The 22,623-nt window shown below is 35.3% G+C and overlaps 1 protein-coding gene across 3 annotated transcripts in view; it reads left to right on the top strand.

Annotated features, from left to right (window-relative positions):
• Window positions 1-22,623, top strand: part of LOC141445988 (uncharacterized) — a 64,146-nt gene that overhangs the window by 20,550 nt on the left and 20,973 nt on the right. The window contains exons 1-2 of one of the 3 annotated variants that reach the window (XM_074112312.1): window positions 9,732-9,865; window positions 10,847-10,914. Coding sequence is in view for 1 of the 3 variants with exons in the window: in XM_074112309.1 (XP_073968410.1) it covers window positions 10,906-10,914 (9 nt within the window). In the remaining 2 variants the exon portion in view is untranslated. Of the gene's footprint in view, window positions 1-9,731; window positions 9,866-10,846; window positions 10,915-22,623 lie in introns of those variants that run through there. The other 2 variants (XM_074112311.1, XM_074112309.1) reach the window with 2 other exon arrangements.

Raw genomic sequence — 22,623 nt, 5'->3', positions numbered from 1 at the left:
GTGGGTTAAAATATATCCCACCATGCAGCTAAAGCTAAGCAAAAGGTGGGACAGTTTTTAACCCACCTAGCCGCAAGGAGTTAAATAACCATGGACTTCTTTAGGTACACAAACGCCCAGCACTCGTGCTTCAAGGAAATACGCTGAAGTTCAAAAGTTTTGCTGTTAATTATACAACAATTAATTATTTAACAAAAAAATAATACGAAATATGAGCAAATATTAATTATGATTGCCATTTGAAACCTGTAGAAAAGCAATTTAAAGTTGGAGAATGTTATGCGATTTGCCTAATCATTTAAACTGATTAATCTGGCACATATTGATCGGCCGGGATTCGAAATGAACTCATTTTTATATCGCAAATATTATAATTAAATTTTTTAAGAAGGATTTTATAGGTTTCATGTCAGTGAGTAGCTCGATGGAAGTAAGTTAATGTGGATTGCTTCGGCAGCTTTTTTGGGACGCTATTTCGGGCAGCTCGCTAGTGGGATATGCCTGTATCCTGAGGCTGGTGGAAAGATACGCTTCTCCAGCAACCGTCAATATTACCAGACCCTGAGAAGTCCATGCAGAACAAAGGCTTCCCCTTTTCTACTTCTTAAAATAGTAACACAAAACCTTCCGAATATCTAGGAGTAACGTCTTTTACTGCTAATTTCGACTCTTTGTCAGTGTCTGTCGCTCGATTAATCTGTAGCATCTATTCACTTTAAAACTGTGCTTGATTCGCTTGCTTATCACGCGATTCTGGTCTTTTTCTATTCAGTTACTTAGAATGCAGTACTAAATGTCAAGCGCGTTGACTTGGCACTAAATATGTGCTGTAGAACTTATAACCGGAATTAATTGAAGGTCCATTCCAGATAATTCAAAGAAGACTTCTCCAAATTATTGAAGCAGGGGAGGAACCCAAGAAGGTACAATGAGCAGGCCTCTAGGGATATCTTATTAAATATATGGACGGTGAAACGGATTTTTAGAAGGGCAGCGCGTACAGCCAAGACAGAGAGGAGAAGAAATGAGGAAAAATTAAGAAAATAAAAAGGAGTTCCTTCCGATTTTTGAAAGTTCCAATTACCGAACGGCTGGAGTCGATTATTAAAAAATTTATTTATTAGCCGAAATTTATACTTTTACAAATTCCTCGTGGATACAATAAAATAAGCCACCTATCAAAACCAGACATTTCAGTTTAAAAACAAATCAAGCAGCGTTAACGCAAAAAAGTAATAATTAAAACCTCCTCTAAAAAAATTTATGTTTTTGAAAACTTTTACGACGTAGCTGGTTTGGCTTTGTAAGTGAAAACCAGCCTTTACTTGTTTAATTGTATTTCCGGTAAGACAAACACAAATCCGCACGATAACACGACTTTCTTTTGCGGACTGTAAAGAGCAGTAAACAAACAACTTCATAAAAATACTAACAATAAAGATGGCGCTTTTCCTAAATTTATTAATTTATAAATTAAAACAAATAATAATAAATTAATTAATAAAAAGCATACCTTTAGGTCCGAAAAAATATTAAACATTTAATCAAATCATACATTGCATTAATTTGTTGTTCTACCAAAGGTCATACATGTATTCAATGATATATCTAGTTACGAGGGCCGTTTGAAAAGTCCGTGCAAAGTCAGAGAAATAGCACCACTGGCGCGAGGTTATGTTTAGTTAGTAGCATCTCTTGGAAGAACACACACCAAGTTTCAGCCAGATCGGTCTATTTCTTTGTGTTTGGCATTCGTTTGAATCGAGGAAGTCGAGTGATTTTCAAAAAATGGACGAAAAAGAATTTCGTGTGTTGATTAAACACTATTTTATGAAAGGCAAAACGCCTCAGGAGACTAAAGAGAAGCTTGATAAACATTATGGTGACTCTGCACCTTCGATTAGAACAGTTTATAAGTGGTTTCAAAATATTCAGAGTGGCCATATGGGCACAAGTGACGCTGAACGTTCTAGACGCCCTGTTGAGGTTACTACTCCAGAAATCATTGATACAATCCATGATATGGTGATGGATGACCGAAGAGTGAAGGTGCGTGAGATTGCTAGTGCTGTGTGCATCTCGAATGAACGGGTACATAATATTTTGCATCAACATTTGGACATGACAAAGCTATCCGCAAGATGGGTGCCGCGATTGCTCACGCTTGACCAAAAACGAAATCGTGTGAAGTGTTGCAAGGACGGATTGCAGCTGTTCCAGAAGAATCCGCAGGACTTCAAGCGTCGTTTCGTCACTGTGGATGAAACATGGATACATCACTACACTCCTGAGACCAAAGAACAATCTAAACAATGGGTTACCAAGGGGGAATCTGCGCCAAAAAAGGCGAAGACCGTTCCTTCGGCCGGAAAGATTATGGCGACTGTCTTTTGGGATTCGCAAGGAATAATCCTCATCGACTATCTGGAAAAGGGTAAAACTATTACAGGTGCATATTATTCATCGTTATTGGACCGTTTGAAAACCGAGCTGCAAGAAAAACGCCCACGATTGGCCCACAAAAAAGTCCTTTTCCATCACGACAACGCACCAGCTCACACCTCAGCAGTTGTGGTCGCAAAATTAATGGAAATAGGGTTCCAACTCGTTTCACATCCCCCCTATTCTCCAGACTTGGCTCCCTCGGACTACTATTTGTTCCCCAATATGAAGAAATGGCTGGCGGGAAAAAGATTTTATTCAAACGAGGAGGTGATTGCAGAAACGAATGGCTATTTTTCAGACTTGGACAAATCCTATTATTCGGAAGGGATCAACAAGCTAGAGCAGCGTTGGACGAAGTGTATAAGCCTAAAAGGAGACTATGTTGAAAAATAAAAAAGGTTTATCCCAAAAAATTAAGTAGTTTTTATTTTGGCACGGACTTTTCAAACGACCCTCGTACTATAATTTATTTAACGAAATAATTGAATCAATAATAATAGACGAATAATTTTTGTCAGAGGATGACAAAAAATGTTTAAAATATCCAACTACATGTGGATCGCCAAACAAGTTATTTGTTAACATTGAATAGAAACTCAGAAAAATTCCTTATCATCCAAATGTAGCCACATAGATCATATTCAGCACTAGGAAGTGATAGGCAAAGGTACTTAAATTTTAGGATAAGTAGTGTTATTCTTCCTGGGATCCTTACGACTAGGATATGAGGATAATTATCTATTCCATCAGTCAGGAGGTATTAAAGCCATCCAGTAAATTCTAGACTGGTGAGAGGAACTGTATTGAGTTCTAACAGCACATTCCATTCTGTTGTATGTTGTATCAATGCTAGCGGGATATGTGGGGAATGAGAAAGTGGATGAATTGGGATAGGAAGATTTCAGCAACCTCTCATGGGTTTGGATTCCTTTTGTTGTGTGTCTAGTGCTTTCAGTTAGGAGAAATCAGACATCACTACATGTCAGTGAGTGTCTACAGTGTCTCTACAGAAAATTGATGCCTTTGGTTAAAATGTGGCGAATGGACCAGGAGATTGTGATTACCAAGCTGCTCTCTAAAAGTTTAAGTGAACTTGCTGACCAGGCACTGCATACTCAGAAGACACGTCAGCCTGCAGATGGTGGTTGGTGTAGGTTTGGCTCATTTGAGAAAGAGATCCCTCCAGCTTTGGACTTGGCATTCCTCTCACAGGAAATTCAGACTGTACTAAGGCTCCTTTCCTGCACCTTGGGAACATTGGGCTAGCAGATATTATCTGAACCATTGATTAGTGCTGGATTAAGTAGGCGTTTGGCCTACTCCTTCCTCTCTACATCTATACTATTCCTTCCTAATGATGGACAGTGTTTTCCTGTAAAGAGAGAACTTGTCTATTAGCCGGCAGATCGTTTAAAAACATATATATTCATGCCAAAATATAAATTTGAACTTAAGAAAGGAAATATTTTAAATTTCTCGCAGGTATTAAAGTTAGATCTTTATTGGACTGGAGTCTAGAAAACAGAACGGAAATAGCTTCTGAATAGCTAGGTGATATTTTATTAGAGCGCTTCTGAAGAAACCACTTCTAGCTCATAAAACTGAATACCGCCAGCCCAAACTATTTCTCTTACATATCATAAAAAGAAATTAACATTCAGGTGTTGACTTCGTGGGTAATAAAAGCTGTTCACTTTTGTTTTAATTATTCAAGAATTCTATCACCTTTCCAATACCGGTAAATTGCCTGCGCTTACTTTCACCCCTTGACCTTCCATACTTTCTTGTCTTTCGCTTTTTTTTTTTTTAACCAACCCAAAATATCACCATTTGATAAGAGTTTTGGCTTAGATCATAACCGGAAGATCTCAAAAACCTGCTTCACACAGCGCACTTCCTCCTAAAATTCATCCAATAATATCTTCCATAATCACAGTTTAATTTTACAAATTTAAATTAAGGTTATCACTAATTGCCGATGAAGTCATTAAAAATGAATGCGCACTCATTGTTTATCGATCAATTAAACTAAAAGTAGATAAATAGATTGAGCGTAATTGAGCGATAATTGCATTAATGATTACAATAATTATAACAATAGTTCTATAGCAAAAACGCCACTTAGAAGTTTTAATTTTTTTTTTAAACTGATTCTATGCGTATTTATTGTACAAGTAGGTGATATATATATAATTTTTTTTTGAAGGTCAAGGCTGACGTAATAGGCAATTTTGACTCTTGATGATGATGATTGTTATTATCATCATAATTTGAGTTTATTTGATGTGCTGCTGTTTTTTTTTTTTTTTTATTTCATTTTTTGCTTTAATTTAAACTTAGATTTTTGATTGTTATGAAATTTATAAACTGAATTGTGCACCTTTTGGCGTTTAATCAACCCTTATACTTAACTTTTAAAACTGTAAGTTTTTGTTAAGGAGATAAATAACAAATATTTCAGATTGATTAGTATGATTAAGATTAATAATCTCTTTTCTTATTTCTAGAAAAGAGGCTCATGTTAAGAAAAATCTTCTTAGAATATAAAAAAAAAAGTCTCCACAAAAATGGAAAATCAGAGAAAGCTCAAAACTTAGATTTTGTTTTTATTTTTAAAAATACCAAAGTTACAGTCGAAATCTGACATCCGGAAATGCAACTGTTCTGTGACGAATTTTCGGTATTTCGTAAGTTTCTAAAAAACTATTTTCCTTAAACTATTTACACATTTATTATCTATTTAAATAGCTGTCACTTTTAATTGGTACTTTTCTCTTCCAAAATAGATTTTTATTTTTTTTTGGTGTGGTTAGGAGTACTGATATGTTAAGATTCATTCTAAACTAACTCTTTAAAACTATTCACTATTTTGGTTTGTATTTCAAATAAATGAACATTAAAAAATCATAGCCTGAATTCCAACTTTAAAGAAAATCTATCCCGAATATTGCTGAATATATTCAGTCCATGTACAGACTAGTGCTGCACGAGAAACGAGACAAATCTCGGTCTCGGTCTCGGTACCGAGACGAGACTTGAGCAACCGAGACCGAGACCGAGATCGAGACATGATATATATCTCGTCGAGAAATCTCGGTCTCGTCTCGGTTTTTCAAATATTAATTTTTAGCTACAAAATTATAAAATTGTGTTCTTTATTAATAAATAATCATTACGGGTATTGAATTAATTATTAAAAGATACGGTTTTATTATATTATATGTTCAATATTACTACATCTATTTGACTTCGTATTACATAAGTAAAGTAAGCAAAGTAAAGTAATCGACTATTTTTTCAGGCGGGGCTTTACGTCCAACTACCAATTAGGTGTCGCGGACGGAAGCGACTAGCAAACATACTTTACTGTAAATTTCTCATATTAACCATTAAATAAAATCCAAGGCCTAAGACCGGGAATCGAACCCAGTACCACAATACACATTAGCTTCGCAGGTCTCGCACCGCTCGGCTACCGTGGCGGCCCCCTTCGAATTACCTAATTTTTACATAAATTCACTAAATTTCACTATTCATATCATTCATTCATTCAATTTCATAAATTTCACTATTAATAATCTAATACTTTGAACTTTGATATTATTTAAATTATATTTTAGAATTTTAGAATTAATGAATTTGAAAAAAAAGACTATTTATGCACCTAAAAAATATTGCCACAAATTTTCGTTTTTAAGATACACTTTGCCCAAGCATTGATACATAAAAGAGCTTTTACTGAGTCAGAAGTTAGAGAAGATCTTCTATTGGTCATTATCAACGCAGCTTGCGAAAATAATCTTTCCGATGGCACTGAAGTTGCACAGATACTAAAAATATCTTTCGCCATTCTAGACAAATTTTTGAAGGAATTCTCAAGTGTTTTCCACCATTCTAAAATGTCAACGTCTACTGGTGCTTGGTCTAATTTGGTGTAATTAATTATTTCTGTCTTCCATGCTTCGGTGATATTTGCTGATTTTTGAGCAAATGGTGCAAAAATATTGATGCAGTCGTCGTCGTCGTCAAAAGGTGAATCACCAGATTCTTTATCTTCACCAACAGCCATAACTGATGGAGCGGGAAGTTTGTTGGGAGGTGTATTTTTTATTTCACGAATCGACTTGTTATAGCAGGCAGTTATGTTATTTGGATCTTTCATTTGGCGCGTTTTTAATATCTTTTTGAAATTATATAAAGATATATAAAAGTAATAGTAATATATGATGCACTGAAGTGTAAGTAGTTGTCTTCTTTTACACACATTTTCATTACCAATATATAAATTAAAATAATTATTAGAAAATAATAACATTTTTTGAAAAGATTATTAATAGCAAACCGCTTTTAATACTTAAACAAAAATTCAAAAAAACTGAGACCGAGACCGAGACCGAGATCGAGACTGCATAAAGTATCGCCTCGTCTCGGTCTCGTGCAGCACTAGTACAGACAAGACAGAAGACACACCAACCCTATAATGTAAAATATTACTTTGTAAACTAGCCCTGAAGATGGACCTAGTCCCTAGGTCGAAAGCTCGCGTCAGAATAAATGTATCACGACTGAAATGGCAATTATTTTTTCATCCTATCCCGAGTATATTCTTTTACAAAATTAGTTCTTAAATTTTTTTTAATAAAGCTGCTACGTCGATTTAATTTAAATTTTGAAGATTTGGATTCTTAAAAAAAAAAACAAAAAAAAACCTATATTTAAGCGATATTGGAGGCGTGATCTTGATTACTGGACTAAGTAATCCCTTTGGGGGTTTATGCCCGCAAGGAATTATTCCACTTTCCACTTATACTCATTTTTATTTATGATACTCGTTGGAATAAAGAATTAGCCACTTGAAAATTCTAACAATTAGAGAATAGGTAAGTCGTGTGTGTGTGTACAATATTGGTAATTGTGGTAGGGTACGTATTAAATGTAGGCAGTTAGTTAATTTGGTAGTTAATACGGAATGTCTTCCTGTGACCCTGATATATTATTATGTGGGCCGTGTCGAGACAATAAATATTACACATACATACATATGTATCTATAATTATGTATTATGTATTCAAGTTCTTTGTACTACTGACTGAAAAATATATATATATATATATAAACGAATTTAATGAAGGAAATTTGAATATGAAAACGAAATTTTGTTCTGTCCATCATTAAGCTGTATAGCGATTTATTATCTGAATATTATTCATACTTACACATTTATGAGCAATGAGTAATTAAAGATAAGTATCAATTTATGTGAAATTAAAACACACGGCTGCCTAAAAAAGTACCCCTGCAGAGTGGGCTACAATTCTGGGGCTAAGTTATTAAATTAACCGGAAGTATGAATTTATTTGCGCTAATTTTCGGGAAAGCTGAAGTTTCATTTTTTCCAAATAAGGAGGATTTAGGATTACAAAGTATCTACGACGAGATGTTTAACTATTTGGAGGTGTGGCTGTCCGTTTGTTTGTAGGGTAATAAAACAAATTCAAATGAACTAAATTTAAAATTAAAAATAATAGTAAATTAATAATTTAATGAAACAAAACTTTTAAAGTTTATTTAATTATTCATAATTTTAATAAATAATTATGGTGGAAAAGACGCGAAAGTGTTCAAAAAAGCAGGTTTTTATTTTAATTTTTAATTTAACGATTTTATAAGAGAGAAATTTCAATCAGTAATCAGTCCAAGTTTTTAGTAATTTTCCTTGGTGACCATTCATTATTAGTGCCTTTTTATTCCAGAACTGCTCCATATTGTGCTCATTTTGATATCAGAATTCTGGTCTAATAAATGGACCTTTCTAGGACGTAGATTTTAAAATTCCGTTTAGAACAGGTGGTCTTCTGGAAATTAAAGAGATCTGGTCGTTCTCTCTCTCTCTCTCTCTCTCTCTCATCCACACTCTGTCTCTTACAAACCGCCTTCCAGTTTGGATTACTGGATCTCTTCCTGTTTTTAATAACTACCTGTCATTTTACGTCATCAGCCCATCCGAACGTAATCTGATATATCACCGATTTTAGGTTATCTTCCTCACTTCTAGTCAGAATACATATTGCTGTACCGTTATGTATTTAATTAAAAAATAAATGGATCTCACACATTCCACCATATGTGTATAAAAATATCTGGTGTGAATCATTTATCGTTAGTATTTTTGTGATAATTCTAAAAGTTCTATTTATCAGAATTTCGTCTTCCCCAAGAAGAAGGTCTCTTCCGTTCCTTCGTGATTCGCTTGGAAGTATGGAGGGAGGTGGGTCTCTGGTTAAAGCTTGAAGACGCCAGTTTTTCATGTCCGAAAATCCGATTCTCATACCTTTGACACTGAAGCAGTATAGAGAAGTACTCTATTCCTATCAGAATCTTTAAAGGCCATTCTTTCAGGCTCATGCGACGCAATAGCCCGCAAGAAGGCGTACGATCATCCTTATAGCCTTGCAGCCTTGGATAAACTGTAGTTTCTTGGTAAACTTAACGCGAGCAGCGTCTTTTTCGGCATGTTGTTTTCGCAGCAGGAACTTCGCAATGTCATATTCCTTAAGAATCATGTAGAATCCATCCATTCAAGGTCCAAAAACTTTCGCCAAGAAACTAAACGTAAGATACGCAGTTCTTAAGACGAAGTGAGTAACAATGTGTGCCAACCGGTTCACAAACGATAGTAATTCAAGAAGCACCTACATTCAGTAGAACTGCATATGATTTTTTTTGAAGAGGATGTAGCTTAGATTTGCATTCAGGGGAATAATTCCGTCTATTTCCCACTCTTAAAATAACATGCCACATCTTTGATTGCATCCTAAACAGTCGGCCTTGCTTTGGTTGCCAATTCTCTTCGGGAAGACCAAAGAGTCTCACCCTAATCTGGAATGGAATCAGTCTTATAACTATAATAACTTTTATTTTTTTAAAAAAAAAATTCAGATCTAATTATTTTTGGATGTGTACGAAAGATATTTAACTTGGAAACATGTTTCCAAAACTGACAGTGGGCACAGTTAGGCGATAGAGAGCATAACTGTCGATGTAATTTCCTGTTTGACAAGTCCAATGGTTACATAGATAACTAACACAAGTTCAAATAAAATAATTTTTTTTTTTGCCTCTATTTGTGCTCCAATCACCGCGATGGCGCCATTAGTAAGAGTGATAACAGTAACAAATGAAGTAAACGAGTAGAAAAGTTACCCAGTGGTAACACTCCGAAACATTAGACTGTTAGTCACTGTCTTCCCTTGAGAGGAGATCACGAGGCCAGACTTGTCTCTTAAGGCGTCTTGTCCAGGTTATCAGGAAGAGTTCTTGAAGAAAGATTTTGAGCTTGAGGATTTGGGTGTGTTTGCAGACTGAAGTGGAGTTTTCTGTATCGTGTTTTAGCAACTTCGGTGATAAAAGGAATGTTAAGGTCAGTGTGTATAGTCCAGGTTGAAGACATAAAATGGAGTGTTTACAATAGTTCGAAGTATTTTAGATTGAAGAGGTTTAATCCTTTGGAGATTTGGTTGAACCCCACAGCTCCATTCCAATTATAGAATAATTAAAGTGAAAAAAAGTCATGTGAGGAGTCAAACCCGATTTTTTCTTCTTTTAGATAACTGCATAACGTCATTTTTGGATTACTTTATATACAAAACAAAAGATGTTACTAATGCAGGGATGTGGGAGTATTTTATTAAAGCACAGCTTCTTGGAGATGCAGAGCTCAAAAGAGATTTTGTGGTTAAAAAGACAATTTGCCGACCTTTATATGATCCCAATACTTGTTACTATACAAGCTCTAATAGGTAAAAGAAAACCAAAGTAATGAATGAATAAGATGGATAAATGTACCGATAAAATCACTTAAGTGCACCTGTAGCCGATAGTGTGTAGATCTTTTATTATATTAGGTATATATATATTTTTTATACGCTTACAGAAAGAAATAAAATTTAAAAAAATAAAAATAAATAAGCTGGGGAAAACATGAACAAGTTAAACATGTCGCACACTTGAAGTGGATTAATGTTTTTATACTAACACTGTGTGATATCCATTTCCCTGTTTCTTGAGTTATACCTACAGGTGAAGATCAACAAGTGGGACGAATAATTCAACGGCTCCATATAGTGTTTGTTTCTGTGGCCAGATATTGAAGTTCCTTGTAGAACATTAATGGATCTGGGGCCAATCACCTTCTTCACCAACACCATCCAGAGATTGTCCTTCGACTGCCTGCTATCATTATACCCCCATATCTTCTTTTGGCCCCTTTATTCCTCAAGTTTATATTTACATAATGTATGCTTATTGATTATCTTTTAACCACTCGCATAAGATTAAGTCTTGTTTGTTTATACTCGTATTAGCAGCTTGAATCAAAATTAACAAAATTTTCTATTTTCAGGGAGGCTACCTACAACTTGAGCGGTAAAGAGAGAAAAATTAAGCAAGAATTCCAGCAAAATGTTCATTGTAAGTTCATTAGAATATTTCTTTAGTAGCTGTAGAACCCGTGACTTATCTAGTAAATTAAGGCGTTGGACTATAATGAGCTCAGTGAAACGAGTTATTTCGTTTTTACAACTCCGAATAGTTTTAATTTCTACTAAAATTTGTATATCACTGTAATGTTACCTTATTGGGAAGTCTCTCCCTGGAATTGCTCTAAAAAGAATTTTAGTAGAAAGACGATAAAAGTAAGCGCTATAAATACGTGATGTGGCTATTAAATAACGAGACTATTGCTATAAAACATTTTATTTTAAATTTATACATAATTAGTTATTATCTCCTTCAATATTCACCACTCCCCCCATCACTACAACGCTCCATGCGAATTTACCATTGTTCGAAACAGTTTTTTCATTCACAGATTCAACAGACCGAAATCGTGTTCCTTTTAATGCAGATTTGATTTTGGGGAACAGATAAAAGTCACATGGGACCAGGTCAGGCGAATAAGGCGGATAGCCTGTACTTAGCTAGAAACGTCTTGACAGACAATGTACTCGTATGTGTGTGTATGTAGTTTATGAGTTAAATTTACAGACAAGCCATTGAATAAAGTGACACTTCAAACTTGATTTTAGCGGTTTTACCCGGGCTTCTCAAAAATAATCAAAACCAAAAAGGAAACGATATTAAACTGAGAAAAATAAAACAATCGAACTAATGAGACGCTCCTTTCATCGTTAGGTTCGATTTAAGCCCGCAGAATTTGACCGCAGTTACAGTCATTTGCTAACATTTCAAACAATAACTGAAATTCTTCAACATCCTAAGCTTGAAATAGATTTTCAGAATTTCCGAGATGATTTCTAAAATCCACTTTCTAGATTAAAAAAACGCGTCTTGCTAAAAATGTAGTTAGTTCCGCAGTGCTGGATAATTTGGTTGATTTTAACCATCGTAGCAAGCGTGTTATTGGTATCCCTGATCGGTTTCAGTTCTTTATCCATAATTAGATACAAATTAATCTGTTTGGTGTAGAGATTTCGACTTCATTTATGAGTCAGCAAGTGTAGAACTAGACGGAAAAATAAATGGAGTCTAATTCTTTACTCCAAACGAATTAATATATCTCTGATGATGACTGAAAGTCTGGTCCGATCAGGGATACAATAAGCATGCGCACTACGATGGATAAAATAAACTACGCATCCTGTTCATTTCGTGCTGCACAATGTTTTAGTTCAATAATAGACTAAATCGCTCTCGCGAAGACTCCACTAAACCGCTAAGACCAATCCTCCTTTCCTAATCAATCGAAGGACACGCCAAACAAGCTTTAAAGAAACGTAAACATATTTTAATGACATAATTTCATAGAGGAAAGTAAGAACAATAATAACCAGTATAATCACAACAACAATAACAATAAATTAACAAGCTGAAATGAATGGAGACAATTAAGAACCAGGATAAGAAAGGTAGAACAACTATCAAGTGCTTAGAGACTTGATGGTTCTCCAAAGTTGCATTAAAACTCCGTAGGTGGTACTGCATTATATTTGGTATGTAATAGAGAATACGTGCTCCAGATTGTTCATGGTGCAGCTCGGATATACAAACTGGGCGGTCCCTCTTGGGGGAGAGCATTCGATGCGAGTCTACTGATAAGAACTTTAAGAGTATTTGGGATCTTAACATCTCCACTAGAAATAAAAAAAAAAAAACCGCTCTGCGTGTGCTTTACTAAATTAAATTAAAACTAGTTAATGGGAGGTTACAGCTTCACTAATTCTTCTTCTTGTAGATAAAGACCTGGCGGTTGAAAAAGAATGGTCTTGTGCGGAGCTGGACCACGCCTTCTCAGTCTGTTATAATTATAAAACTGTTTGCCATCGACTTCTCTACTCTTTACCTTACCTTATCATCACCATCATCATCATCAAGGCCTTGCAACGCCTCCTCCTTCATCAGACAGAGGGGAAAGGGGGTTGGAGATAGAGTAGAAAAGAAACCTTCCTTCCTCCACTGTATAGGTTATAATCTTTAGAAAAACCTCCCCCTATGTGGTATATGCCGTGGGAATGGCAACAAGCTAAGTACTTTGTCCAGGGGGTGGTCCCTAGGTAATCTAAGCGCCTTTATTTTACTAGAAGGACTTTTTACAACTTCAAGTTTTATGTCTTCATTTAGATATTCACGTATTGCTATTGTTGTTGTAGACGCTATCGTAATAAATTTTGCGAACAGGAAAATAATACTGCTTAATTCTTTTCTATGTGCGTCAAGAAAGTGTCTACAAGCCAAGTCTGCAGCTTGAAAGACCCGTCTATCCTCATGGAGTCTAACACCCTTGGGAAGATTCCCGCGGGTTTTTTTTTTGTTTTAAATCTACAACTACATAAATATGGGTTACTAGCGAATGGGATAACAGTTAGTGTTGCAAATTGGTGGACTGGTCAAGGGCCTAAGCATTTATCTGGTCGTCGCTGTTGAGGATACCATTCTAATTGGTCCAGATTCAGTCGGTTTTTCGAAAGTATCAGCTTCAACTAGTAAGTTTTTGCTGTCGTTTTGTGTGTATACGTATATGCATCAACTTCTATGTTAACCAGCGCATCACTTCAGCTGATTCCACAACAACTGGAGTAACGCTATTCACTACTGTTCATGAATTAGCAATGTTCTAATGGCGACCGTTTCTAGAGGTTCCTTCTATTGCTAGATCTTTTGTACATACATTCTGATTCTATTACAGTGCAACCCAGTCTAGACTGATACCAGCATGCTGTACTATTTTTGATGAATTTCAACTCTACTTTATTGTACCTCATCTATCTAAGAAGTCTATTGAATATAATTCAACTTTCTTTAATTCTTCTAATTATTGCCCATCATTTATTCTGCTAATTGCAGCTAAGGGAAGGTATTAGCTAGGTGACTACCTTTCTGGATTTCCACGCAAGGATCCTGCGTTCGAATCCATCTGCTGCTGGCCCTTAGATTTTCTCTTTCTAGGATATTCCAGTGTTGTCTGTAACAAGAGAACACTGTCCACTGTCCGTAGACGGTGCATGGACTGAAAAATGCCCAGAGCGCCAACGATCTCAGATACTGACGCGACTTAAAATTAAAAAAAAAAATACTGTATTGAGATCTTGGTGTTACTGATCCTGGCATTTCTCAAATAAGTTCATCATTTCAAAGCCATCTACTAATACTCACATTCGCAATACAATAATTTTGCATTTTTGGTTTGATAAAAAATAAGAATTCTTTAAAGTATAATCTCTTCAACTTATGTTTGTGCAGAGATAAATATTTAAATGAGAAAAAGTCGCATGTTTTCTCGACGAATTTCTTTTAGTTTTTTTTATAATGCAGTTAAATGTATGATGCAAAGATTTAAAATGCCTTTTAATGTGCACAATAAAGTAAAGTGTTCAGTAATAAGGAATAGTTCAGTATTGTATTGCAGTTAAAATTTAAAAAAGAAAAGAAACAATTACACAAATCATCACACTGACACAATTACAGTAACGTAAAGCGGTTTGTTATCTATCACTCTCGGTTTTTAACTGTGCACTCTGACGTAACAGCTAGTCTGGAGAAAACAAAGGGAAAATCAGTACAAGGTCTATGTTAGCGCCCGGCCGGGGGAGCGGTTTCTGACAAGACTAACACTTAGTAGTAACGTGCTAAACTATTTCTAAACTAGTGAGTTCTTCTCGGCAAAATGAAGCGCTGCCTTGTGTTTCATTTTCTTCACTGATAATGTTAAAATGTTCTCGAATCAGGTTTTCCAAATCAGAGTCGATTGCAAATCTATAGTCACATGACTCTCTCGAGTACAATTATTATAGTTGTAAGTGAGAAATATTTAAATTGATTCCAGCACATTCGCAAATTTAGCGACATATTTGACAACTACTAACTTTAAATTGCTGGAAAAATCTTTACAAAGTACTTTAGAGGCACCTCACCAACACCAATTTCCTCGAAAGCCTTCTGAAATCAATTTTCAAGGATAGTTTCATGGAATGCACTATGAAAACCTTTTTTCTCGTTTCACAAAATTTAAAGAAAACACTGGTTAGATTGTTCTGATTTTCTGGCGGAAAGGGATCTCTTATAACCACATCTCTTTACCATAACGATAACCATTATCCATTCTGTTATAACCATTCCCGTAATACTAGATCTCGTTGCTCTGATCTCTGTATTCTCTCATCTCGTACTTCATCCTTTGACGAATCCTTCCTAATACGCACTACCTTTTTTCTGGAACTCTTTGCCTTCATCTGTCCGCCATGCTCCTACCCTTTCCATCTTTAAATCCCTTCTGTTCAATTATGTCCTTTCTAACCAGCTTTCTCCGAAATGAATTCATTTATTTCCTTAATTTTAATTCTTATTTTTGTAAATACTTACTTATTTTTTATAAATAAATATTTAAAATTCAGGCCAAACCAATAGGGCCTCCAATTGTATAAGTATCTATTTATTCTTAGGGGACAATAGTCCCAGGATAATAAATTTATTTCCTTTCTCACTTTCTCTTACAGGAAATTCGCAATTCTGGTCACACGAATTACTATATTTCTTCAAGGTTGGAATTTTAGCCCAACATATCGTCCTTGTTTGATATTATACTGGAGATGGAATAGTACATTTTGCAGAAATATCACTTAATAGGGAGACGTGCGTAACCAAGATTCAGCTCCAGAAATATTTTCAAATGAATTTTCGGGGAATGTAAAATTGTAGACATTTCAAAAAAGAAAGTCCTATATGTTTGCGTATGAAGTCAGTATAATAACTTCTTTGTACTTATGTTTATTGCATCCTTGGCCGGTTTCAGATTTCTATCCATTATTAGATGTTGATTAATACGTTTAATATAGAAATTTCAAAGTACATGCAACTTACTTATCTCAGTCAGCAGGTACAGTGCAATACGGGAGCGTAAGTGAGGCCAAAATCTCCTCACCAAACTAATTAATGATAGATGTAAATCAAAGATCTATCAGGGATGCTGTAAACATGGGTGCTACGACAAATAGAAGATATTGGCCAGCATTGCGCACCTAACCTCAGTTCCAATCAATATAATGAGCTTGAAGGGAAAAACCATTGAAGCTATTTTACAGAAATTGTAAAACAGGTGCCGCTTTTCACCTACGATACCATCTGGACGAAACATCAAAGTTAGAACATTCTGTTCCTGGGCCTGTCCCTACCGTCAGTTCAGGACATATGCTTTTCCTTTTATGTCGCTAGGCATCTATAGCACAAGGCCTACACATTTGAGGAATGACTGCAAAGACTAAGGTGTATTGCGGTACTGGAAACGATTCCGTGCCTTAATTTAGGTATTTATTGAATGGCTAAATAAGACATTTGTAGTGAAGTGTGTTTTTACCTAAGTTTAAATTATCGCGTATCACTTGTGTAAAACAATAATGTTCAATATTATCTATTAAGTAGGCCTAATTAGGCCAATGCTATTTTAGAAATTTCCTAACACAAAAGGAAAAAAAAATTAACCAACTGAATTTTGTAAACATTGAAAAATACCATATTACAACCGCTAGTTATTTGTTACCTCCACTAAACCGTTAATTATATTTTGTAAGGTCTGAACAAAATGTGAAAAACTGCCCATATTTCCCAATGTCTTTCTTTTTCCATTTATTTATTATTATTTTGTTTTTAATTAAGGCGAGCTAGTATTTGAGCCATTGACGTCTAAAATCATTTTAGTGCACTTCCGACTTCCGTTTAGTTTTCTAGGTCATTGCAGAAACATTTGTTCTTCAGCAAAATTCACATTTTCGAATTGTTATGATTTTTGCAGGTAACCTTAAGTTTCAAAAATGTTTTTCATTAACTCGACTATATCACATAACCAAGCCCTGAGGAAGACAATAAATTTGTCGAAATGTTGGCGTAAAGATGGAGTTATTGTTTTTTATTTCGACCGAATCTTCGCTATTTCAATCCTAAATATTTTGTATACACCTAGAGAATTCGTCTAACCTACCAGATGCATCGATCTTGGGAGCAGAATCACGTGCCTTCCCAAAGATAAGGCATCTGGTTCTAACATAAGTGCAAACAGACTTTTAAAGAGAGGTGCGTAGTTTCATCATTGGTCTCTCTACAAGAAACGCGATTTGGTAACTGAAAAAGTGTCCGCTCGACTACTGCACTCATTGGTGTATCTGGCGCCTGTTAAAATTAAGCAGAATCGTCCCGGTTACGCCAAGAGCATGCTTGGTCTGAGTACAATTAGAACCTCTATCTTTTCCTGTGTTCTTTTAAAATCCACTGAACCACTTCGGTTTTTGCAACGCCAGTAAGATTCAGAGATAAAGGAGTCATTAAAATCAACAACTCTTCCTCCTGGAAGAGGAAGGATGAGTATATTCGTTCCCTAGAATCCTGAATTGCCCTGGAAAACAGGAAACCAAGTCCCAGTATTCATTGCCCCCCAAAATTAGAGACACAAACTGAGAGTTGGTTCTTACTAAGAAGATCTTAGTCTTAATAGCTGCCGCCACATTGAAATGAACATCAGCATCAGTAAACCTCATTCAGCGCAGCCAATTTTTTGAGATTCCGTTCACACCTGCAGAACCATGCGCTAGAAACCTTTCTACAGAGTATCTCCAAACAAGCATCTCTCGTGAAAACACGATTTCCTGAAACTTGGCATAGTCTGGTTCCTTCCACTTACAGGAGTGAGAAAAAGTAAAATTAAAACAGAAATTTTTACAAGTTAATTACTATATTTTGTAATGTATAATTTATTAGGTGCTTTTGTAATCGTTGATTAGAAAACAAGCGAATAAAGGAGATTTTTTTTACAGAAAAATTCAAGTTAACATCGATGTTAGGTTTCGATTAAACCAGAGAAGAAAAAAATTCAAGTTAACATCGATGTTAGGTTTCGATTAGACCAGAGAAGAAAAAGAAAAGAAAACAATACAAAAGAGTTGTGATGAAATAATTCACGTATAATTCTCATATAAAGTGTCCATGACTTGGAAAAACAGTGACACGCGACACTCCCACCAAGTTATTGTTTGCTCGGAGTCACGTGTTTAGAGCTAGTGGTGGGGAGAACGCTATAAAGGGCGCTAAGGGAAACTGTTCGTTTGGTTTTTTCTTTTCTCGGCTGAAAACTGAACTGAACACATTCATTTTCACTTTCACTCAATACAATTCTCAAGGATTCATTCTAACTTCGAATTTTCAATGAAATCTTAGTTATACTACTAATAAAAGTTATTTGGCTTGACAGTAATAGAAGATCATTTGTAGGAAGGATGCTTGGTGTCGCAAGGGACCTTCCCTCAAAATCTTGAACTGGGGAGACGATATACTAAGAAATGCTAAGAAGAAGTAGCTCAAGTGATTTCCTACGAATTTCGAATTTTAAATAAACTAATTTTTACTAAATATTATTACTATGAGGCATTTTTCTTTTTCTATTTTTTGCGGGCCCATTAACTACTGGGATTATTAGCACCCCACGTTCTTTTCCAGTCGAACTGATTCCACTAGATCTGGAATGGCGTTTGTCTTACAATTGCCCATCATCCCCATCAACGCCATTAGAGACATAAAGGTGGAGCGGAGCGAACCCCACACTAGATCTTTTAGATCGCAGCGGTTTTTATTTAAAGACACACCCTTAAGTTTTAACCATTACAGTAAGGAAAGTGTTAAAATCATATAGTATTCATATAGTATAGTAATTATAGTTTTCATCAGAAATATTGCTTGCTTGTTCGAATAAGTGGTTTTTAGAACAGTCTACAAGTATTTATGTGTGGGATTGTGTATTATGATACAAATATCTTAAAAATAGAAAGTTATAGGAAGTTGAAACGTTAATATTTCGATTGGGTCCCACCAGGAGATCTGATTGTAACTAGAACGCCATGGTTCTTGCAGATACTGTGGGTAGATAGAAGAAACTCCAATACACATTCCATCCGACTGCATTGCCATAAGTTCAAGGAAGATTCAGACACCTGGGTAACTACTATGTGCCCAAGTGCTGGAAGTTGATATACCTTTTTTTTAGTAGAACCCTCTCAGATTCTGCGATATTCATCATCTGGGACTGGAACTGGTGATTTGCCAGGCACCAAACATAAAAAGGGGACACTATAGATCTTTGAGGGCTGCAGTGCCCATTCATGACACTGGAGAAATCCTCCAAGATGGTTAAAGCCTCGGGGTAGCCACGTGGTGTTCTTGATGATGTGATGGCCATTTCAGACATGTAGTACTAGACTCTTCTTTCGGAGTATCATCTTCGGTTGAATCCTCACCAATCGACTCATTTATGTTTTACGAATCATGGTGTCTGCTTCACTTTTTTGCAGATATGTATACTGCAGTTCTGAAAATAAATTAAGTTTAAATGATAATTGTACTGTTTTATTAGTGGAAAAGAAATATCACAATCAATAAAGTTTTAAAGAAGAACTTCCAAATGGCAGGTACAGTCATAGGGGGCGATTGTAGACCTTAAACATTCCATTCCATTAATGTCCAGCCTTTCTATGCAGCTGATTCTCATTGTTTGGAGATTTTCCATTTAATTTGAAAATTAAAGGAAAAGATATTAAAAAAGAAAAAAAAAAGTAGAAGAAAATACACCAACACTAGCCAATCGAGTCAAATTAGGTCATTAGATCGTTGACATTACCAAATAGATATCATAGATAGTTGTTATTTATTCACAGAGAAAGTGTCCAATCTAAGGTCAACACAAAATTTATAGTATTTTTCCCATAGATTGAACAGTTCGGTCTTGGCCGCGAAGTTTTCAATCAGATATTGAGAAAAGTTTGAACCGGATGGAAACCGTCCTTGGACCGTAAAAAAGCAAAATACGTATCAAATTTAACTAGCTGAAATTTTAGCTTTTCGCTTTCTCTATAGTTCTCATTCCCTTATAATTTGTCAGGAACATTTATTTAGGAGTTTAGAATAAACAAGAATCATTTAAACTCGCATAACTATCGCTCATTATACATTCTTATTTTCAAACTCTTCTTCAGGTATAAATAGAAAATTATTTCTAATTATAGAAATAAGCCTGATTGGGCCCATCATTGTCTGACAGCACCAATTACCGTTTTTCCTTATCAGACTTCAATCATCAAATTTGTTTTTATCTACAAATCAGTGCGTTGACTATCTAAGTAACTTTTAAGTAAATAACTCTAAGTAACAGTGAATGCAAAGAAGTGGATAAGTTACCCAGTGGTAACACTCCAAAAAACTAAAGTAGTAGACATTCACTCTCTTTACTGTAGAGGAGATTAAAAGACCATTGTCTTTTAAGACATCTCATTGGATCCCTCAGGAAAAATTCCAGAAGAAAGTCTTTGAACTAGAGGATTAGCGGTTGATTGCAGGTTGAACTGGAGTATTCTGTATCGTGTTTTGGGGGATTTAGTTGATAGAAGTAATGTCAAGATCTGAATATTAAGTCCGGTTCGACGTGTAAAAAAAGTGTTTACAATTGTTCGAAGTATTTTAGATTTTAGAGATTGAACTTTTTTGGAGATTGGAGCATTTGGTTGAACCTCTCTGCTTTATTGATCACAAATTTAAACTAAAATCTGACTAACTTACCTTTCAGAATATTACAATGTAAGTTTTTCAGAATTTTTTTTTAAGTAAAATTCGTTTGTTTGAAGAAAATTCCTAAAATCTTAGACTCAGACTTGTACAGTTGCACTTTCACAAAACTCATCAAAATTACTGAATGGCAACATCCGTACATACCGCTGGACTCTGCTCTACGTTTCTTCGCTATAATATTCTGTTATTCATCCCGATATTCTTGCAGTCTTTAATTTTTTTCCACCAAAATATATCCCGTCGGGGGAAATGTCAGTCACTCCTTTTGGCATGCCTGCGGGTATCCCATTCTAACAATAAGATTAGCACAGTTGTTATTTTGTAGCGCGTGGACTACGAAGTCTGAGGGGTTCAAAGTTTTTCATTTTCTCTTCTTCTACTGGTCTGTAACAGGAAAGTGTTTCTATAGCGAGAGAACGCTGTCAGGAGATAGGCAGTGTTGAGAGAAATCTCCCAAGGAATATACGTCCCCTCCCAACATCTGGCAACCCCAGGCATGTTAGAGATGTTCCAGAGATAGCCCTCCCTTCTTCAAAACTATTGTCTTAATATCGTGAAGCACTAGTTTATTTTGTTATGCTCGTTCACAGCGGAAATATAAATAAGTTAAAATTATCGTCAAAGACGCTTGATGTAACCTTTATGGTGTAGTTCTTTGAGTTTGCACGGAAGAATGATGAAGAAATCAATGACTTGTTGGGTCAAAAAAATCATTACGATCATTAGGTCAACTTTTAACCATTGATAAACATTATTTTGAACGTGTAGTACTAGTTTAGAAGGTACGATTAAACGCGATAAACGATTTATCGATTTTTGCCTAGATTGTATTTGTTTTGAGGTTAATAGTTTTTTAAGGTTCATTAATTTAACTTTCCCAAAGTTGCCCAATTGAAATCACCTTAAACCAATTCTTTGTCGCTTTTTAGTGAATTTACCGTACAGCCGATTAGGTAATTAAAATTTAATTGTTAATTGTTTTCTATATTTAAGCTGCTTTTATTTTTCTTATTTATGAAAATGGACTTTATTTGAGTAAATTCGCCAAATTGACTACCTGCCGGAAATAACATTCCCACAACCTTAAAACAATTGAATCTGAATCGTAGATGATCCAAAATCGGGATCCAAATAAAAGCGTTTTTAAATAGAAAGCAATTCTTGAATCGATTCATGCGACCAACAGGTGATCGAGCCAGCGGTATACCATGAATAGTGGAGAAACTAGGCGGGAGTATGCTAGATGTTTTCCTGTTAGGCGTGTTCCGAACGCTAAGACGATCGTGAAGTATTCCATCCACTATGTCGACCTGCATCTTCATATTTTTTGTAATTAATAAGAAATTTCTGTATCAATTTTTTAAAATAACCACTATTCATGGTATACCTTTCGAAAGGTGTTTGTATGTAGATGATTTTCATGAGTAGTGCACGTTTTAAACTTATAATATTTTTGAGAAAAATGAAGTCAACGTTTTGGAGGAAAAAAATTGAAACTTGCTATTTCTTATGTTTGGGCCACAAAGTGAAATACTTAATATTATTATTTTGAAATATAAATTAGCTTATTTAAAAGGAAATGATGCCCAGAATCACCTCCCGAAGTTTCCTCCGTGTGCACCGTGTATATAAAATACCAGATGGTCATGAGTGATATCTGCAGCGAAAGACTCTTTCTGATAAAATAACCACACAAAGAGAATCGGAGCTAGTAGTTTTATTGCCGTAGGTCTTGAACTCTAATTCGGGCCTACTGAGGCCAAATCGATTCAGCATTAATGACGAATTTTTATCTGCAACTTATTTTCTTATTAGATATTCAACGTCCATTAAAGAAGATTGTGATGGCGTAGCAAGATCGATATTTCTCCAATACGGGCGTTGATCCCCTGAAAGATTCTGGATCTTATTTGCGAATTCATCTTGTTGTACCTCTGTTCTCTGGTTCTCTCCCCCCACACACTAATTCTATTCTAATATTATTCTAAGGTTCATTAAAGAGCATTGCCGAAATTTCTACATTTTGAATTAATTCACTGGAATTGCAAAATATTTGCAATATTT

This window comes from Rhodnius prolixus, unplaced genomic scaffold (assembly GCF_049639745.1).
Source record: "Rhodnius prolixus isolate KJV_2025 unplaced genomic scaffold, Rpr scaffold_1, whole genome shotgun sequence".
Classification (NCBI taxonomy): domain Eukaryota; kingdom Metazoa; phylum Arthropoda; class Insecta; order Hemiptera; family Reduviidae; genus Rhodnius; species Rhodnius prolixus.
The sequence above is the reverse complement of the archived record's forward strand: the minus strand, read 5'-3'. Positions and strand labels throughout refer to the sequence as shown.